Below are 5,000 nucleotides of genomic sequence, written 5' to 3'. Positions count from 1 at the left end.
TAACGACAGGGCAACACAGTCTCGCAAAACGCAATGTGAGGGCGGCACACACGCTAACAAGCCACGCCCATGCTTGTGATGGCACGTTGTGAGCTCACGTACCGCAGACTGGGAGCCAAACATAATCTGCATCAAACGAGCAACACACATGACGGCATTGAGACACAAGGTGTGCATGTGAGAAGAGACGGATCACAACGCGTGTGTGTTGCGTGGTTTATGCACAAGTATCGCTGTTGCCACATGTGTTCTTCACTGACGTGATTCCATGACGCAACGGGGTCATATCGTGAGCCCGTCCAGGTTTCCCACAGGGTCGTCGCACCTTGCTGCACCATGTACACCCAGCCCTGGTGGGGAGAAGCATGATGGCAAGGCACAGAGCGATGGTGAGAATGATCGGAACAGTTCAACACACACACAGAGTCACACACACAGAGTCACACACACACACACACACACACACACACACACACACACACACACACACACACACCGGCTGGGATGGCGTTTGTGCAATCTGCAAGGCGACGTCGTTGTATCCTGCGTTAGAGAGTGTGGGAAGAAGCTGCTTAATGCCAACAATGCCTGTGTTGAGGTGGCCGTTGTTGGCAACCATCACATCCGCAACCAAGTTGCGCATGATCTGACAACCAAAAGCACGAGGAGGTTAGGACAGGAGGAACGGAAAGCAATGAGAGGAAGTAGAAGAGAAGAGGAGGTTACATGTGTCATGTGTTGTGAATCCCACACGCGCAAATGTGTGTCAGTGAGTTTGTGTGTGCGTGTATGTGTGTGTGTGTGAATGTGTGTGTGCGTGTATGTGATGTGCGTGAATGTGTATGTGTATGTGTGCATGTATGTGCCCGTACACATGTGTATATGTGTGTGCATGTATGTGCCCGTACACATATGTGTATGTGTGCATGTATGTGCCCACGCATGAGTGTATGTATGCGCCTACACATGCACCTGATCGCGGTCCTCGTCCGGGATGAGCCCGAGATCGTCTGCGAGGGCGATGCACGTCTGGATGCTCAGCTCCTCCGCACCAGCAGGCCGCCTCGTCTCATTGTAGATCTGAATGAACAAACAATGCAGCATCAGAACAACAAGCAGGGCGGGTGTGTGTGTGTGTGTGTGTGTGTGTGTGTGTGTGATCGCAGCTGTGAGCAACAAACACACCGCAGACAAACGTGTGCTGATTGGCGTTGTTATGTGCTCGATGCGAGGATGAGACGCGATGTGTGTGTATGCGAATGTGGAATTGTGCGTGCGTGCGTGTGTACATGTGTGCGTGCTTATGAACATTATGCGAAAGCAAGTGTTGTGCCTTGTTCGTGGCGTCGTAAAAGTGGTTGTTGAAGGCAGCGCCAACACTCGACGCAAGGTTGCTGTATCGCTGTGCATCTTTCGTCTTGCCAAGGCGCGTAGCCATCTAAACGGACAATCGCAAGCAAACACAAACTCGGTGAGAGACAGCCTGCATTGCAAGAACAGTGCAAATGGCACGCGCGAATTCACGCAGCCACAGAGAGACAGAGAGGGAGACAGAGAGAGGCAGAGAGAGAGAGAAGAGAGAACCGCAAACAAGCACGCATATAGACAGACACAGACACAGACACAGACACGTACAGCGCACCTTTGCGACGATGGCAAGTTGTTTGAGGTACATGTACGACGAGACGAGGGCGCTGTTGCGGTGATGGCCGTCGGCGACGCAGCCAGCGGGCGGGCACCAATCACCCCACCAGGAAAACGCAAGCAGCCCTGGCATGGTGTGCATGTATGTATGTATGTATGTATGTATGTATGTATGTATGTATGTATGTATGTATGTATGTATGTATGTATGTATGTATGTATGTATGTATGTATGTATGTATGTATGTATATATGTATGTGAGTGCGCGCGCGTGTGTGACGATATGCAAGGCGTATGCTGACTCTCACTTGGAATGAATGAGAAAATACGGCGTGCATCGGTTGTACACGGTGTGTGTCAGCACACAAATCGTCATACCCAACTCACCGTCCATGCTGTCATTCGCTGCTTGTGCAATGAGAGATTCAAGGTGGAAGCGCAGTCCATCGTAGTGTTGCTGTGGTCGAGCGCACCAAAGCAGTGAGTGGCATGGTTCTATGATTCATCACAGCCCCAGCTGAACCCTCTCCATACGCGAGATTGTTGCAGCAGCAAACCCAACAGTAGCAGCTTGACATGAGCAACTACCTACACAACGCAAGCAAGCAGCTCGAAATGAACCAGAACTACCCAAAGCCACACAGCTCTCACAGACAATAACATCATCATCGCCACCACCACCACCATCTCAGCCATGCATGTATGCCTATACTCACGGCTGCGATTTCGTCATCCTCGTAGTACTGGTAGACGTGATCAGCGAGGAAGGTGTACGCGGAGCCCCACGCAGGGTCGGCAGGCTCGTGCCCGTGGCCATACCTGACAATGGGGTGAAGAGGAACAACGAAGAGTGGGTGAGGGATGACACAATGTAGCAAGTGTTGAAAATAAAGAACAGGGAACATAGTGAACACACGCACACGCACACACACATACACACATACACAGACTCCTCATGCACACACACACACACACACAAACAAACACCCACAAACACACCCAGCCTCACCATGGCACGCAATCCTGCACAGCTCCAGTGTTTGGGTTCTGCGCGTCGTTGATTTGCGATACGAAGGAGGTATATGGCGCTGCCATGAAAAAGTTGTGAATCGTTGTCTCCGAACTCAGCTGCGCATCACCCTGCATGTGTTGTTGTTGTTGTTGTTGTTGTTGTTGTTGTTGTTGTTGTTGTTGTTGTTGTTGTTGTGAGTGACGATCGCATACGTGTATGCACAGCAATATTCAGAAGACACGGCGCAAGGCACCAGTTACAGCAGAGGGATTTGTTTGCACCGTACCAGCCAGCCACGTCGTTCGCGCTGAGGACAATCTGTCAGAGAACACGTGGATCGACACACATACACAATCAGCACGCGTACACACTTGTGTGCTTGAATGGGGTTTCTTGCCTGGAATGCACTGACGGGAGATCAACCCCCCCCCCCACGCACACGTGTGCACACGCAACACAAACACACATTTTGTCAAGCCTCTTCATCCACACAACAGCGGCCCTTACACTGCGAACCTGTTGGGATGCTCTGGTAGTTGCTCATGGAGGCGGCACGTGTGATGTGCTGCACGCTGTCCAAATTGGGGTCCGAGAACGAAATGTCACCAACAAGCTGTTCCCACGCGAGCACGAAGATGTTGAGATGTGGGCAAGTTGCAGTAGGTCTGTTGCAGAAACACCACACCCACCCACACCCACACAACACAACACAGCACCCACACCCACACACACACACACACACACAAAAAAAAAAAGCTACACGCATGTGTTCTCACTTCAAAGTCAGTGTGGATGAAGTGCGCTGTCAACGTGTTGAAGTCTGGGACACCGGGAAAGTTGGTCAGCTGCACATAACGGAACCCTGTGCACGCAATTGCATGTACGCAAATGCACATGTGCACGCACGCATGCGGACACGTTTGTGTGAGCATACGTGGGTGTATTTGAGGAAAGTGCGAGTATGCAACACAACGTCACGAATAAACCGCCATTCACCATCGGCACACGTCACAGTCGCAACACCAGCATGCACGCACCCATGTATGTGAAGAGGGGCGTGTACGTGATTGCGGCGCCATCACCAGACGTGATGTACACGGCCTTCTCTGCCGTGTTGCTGTAGTGGTGGTGGATTGGCGCGGGTGGTGGGCCATACACCGCTGTGTTGCAGATCACGTGTAGCAGCGAAGAAATGCGGGGGGGGGGGGGTTGAGGTCAGCACGGCGGGAGCATGAAATTTGTGGGGGGGGGGGAGGGGTTGCCTGCCTCGAAATGAAGGGCGTTGTCGCATGAAAATGACTGGTCCTAACATTGCTGCAAGCGTGTCACACACGCACACGCACACGCGCACGCGCACGAACACACACACACACACACACTCACAAATGCACACATAAAACGCGCACCACGCACGCACATACAGAGCAGAAACACGTGTGCTGACAACCACATCCACCCCGGACCTTCGGCGTGGATCTGGGTGATGTTGACGCCGGCCTGAACAGCGGCGCCCTCAGGCACACGCAGGGTCGTGAAGCCAGCCTGTGAGCAACCACCATGACAGGAAGGGATTGATGATGAGGACGCGGAATGAAGCACGTATACATACATGTGTGCATGCATTTATGTGTGTACATGTTGGTGTGACATGAGTGCTGACTGGTGTAAACGACAGCAACGTATGCACATGTATGCGCGCCCCGTTTTGGGCCAGACCATGTTTTGGCAAAAGTCAAAGACGTAGGTGCCTGGAGAGGACTCCCACATGTTGCATGGGGTGTAGTTCTCGCCGATGCGAATTGGAGGAAGGACAGCATGCGACGAAACCTGGACAGACACACACACACACACACACACACACACACACACACACACACACACACACACACACACACACACAGAAACACTCACACACAAGAGGTGTATACCTGCTGTCGTAGACTTCGCCCTCGTAAATGTCACTGAGAGTGACTGGACCATCGTGGACCTTCCACCGCGTTGGTGTCGACACAATGCTCTCCTCGCTCCCATCTGCATAGTGGATGCTGATCTTTGCATACAGTGTCGGTTTACCAACATTGACAGACGACTGGGCGTACCTGAAAATGTCGTCGATACGAAGATTGTGATGTTTGATGTTGGGCGTGAGGACACACGCACGAGAGAAACGACCACACGCTGCACACTGGCAACTGCTGAACACACGCACGCATATGCGCACCCCCAAAGATGTCCTCTTGTCATACACACACAGCACATGTACGTGACAACAGCAGCACCAACAGCATCATCACCAGCAGCATACCAGCCCGGGCCAAGATGAACGCCAAACGCAACTTGCGA

General features: G+C 52.3%; 1 protein-coding gene across 1 annotated transcript in view; it reads right to left on the bottom strand.

Moving 5' to 3' along the window:
- Positions 1-5,000, bottom strand: part of PTSG_12712 (uncharacterized protein) — a gene marked incomplete at its 5' end in the record, with an annotated part of 9,082 nt that overhangs the window by 2,197 nt on the left and 1,885 nt on the right. The window contains 17 exons of the mRNA XM_004990545.1: positions 103-126; positions 261-350; positions 497-646; positions 973-1,080; positions 1,334-1,438; positions 1,643-1,770; positions 2,033-2,102; positions 2,362-2,464; positions 2,655-2,785; positions 2,944-2,975; positions 3,174-3,270; positions 3,434-3,519; positions 3,695-3,817; positions 4,121-4,199; positions 4,374-4,484; positions 4,645-4,756; positions 4,963-5,000. The exon at positions 4,963-5,000 is cut by the window's right edge and continues 45 nt beyond it. Of these exons, the coding sequence (XP_004990602.1) occupies positions 103-126; positions 261-350; positions 497-646; positions 973-1,080; positions 1,334-1,438; positions 1,643-1,770; positions 2,033-2,102; positions 2,362-2,464; positions 2,655-2,785; positions 2,944-2,975; positions 3,174-3,270; positions 3,434-3,519; positions 3,695-3,817; positions 4,121-4,199; positions 4,374-4,484; positions 4,645-4,756; positions 4,963-5,000 (1,587 nt within the window). The remainder of the gene's footprint in view (positions 1-102; positions 127-260; positions 351-496; positions 647-972; positions 1,081-1,333; positions 1,439-1,642; positions 1,771-2,032; positions 2,103-2,361; positions 2,465-2,654; positions 2,786-2,943; positions 2,976-3,173; positions 3,271-3,433; positions 3,520-3,694; positions 3,818-4,120; positions 4,200-4,373; positions 4,485-4,644; positions 4,757-4,962) is intronic.

Source organism: Salpingoeca rosetta, assembly GCF_000188695.1.
Source record: "Salpingoeca rosetta unplaced genomic scaffold supercont1.23, whole genome shotgun sequence".
Lineage (NCBI taxonomy): Eukaryota > Choanoflagellata > Craspedida > Salpingoecidae > Salpingoeca > Salpingoeca rosetta.
This window is presented reverse-complemented; position numbering and strand designations above follow the sequence as displayed.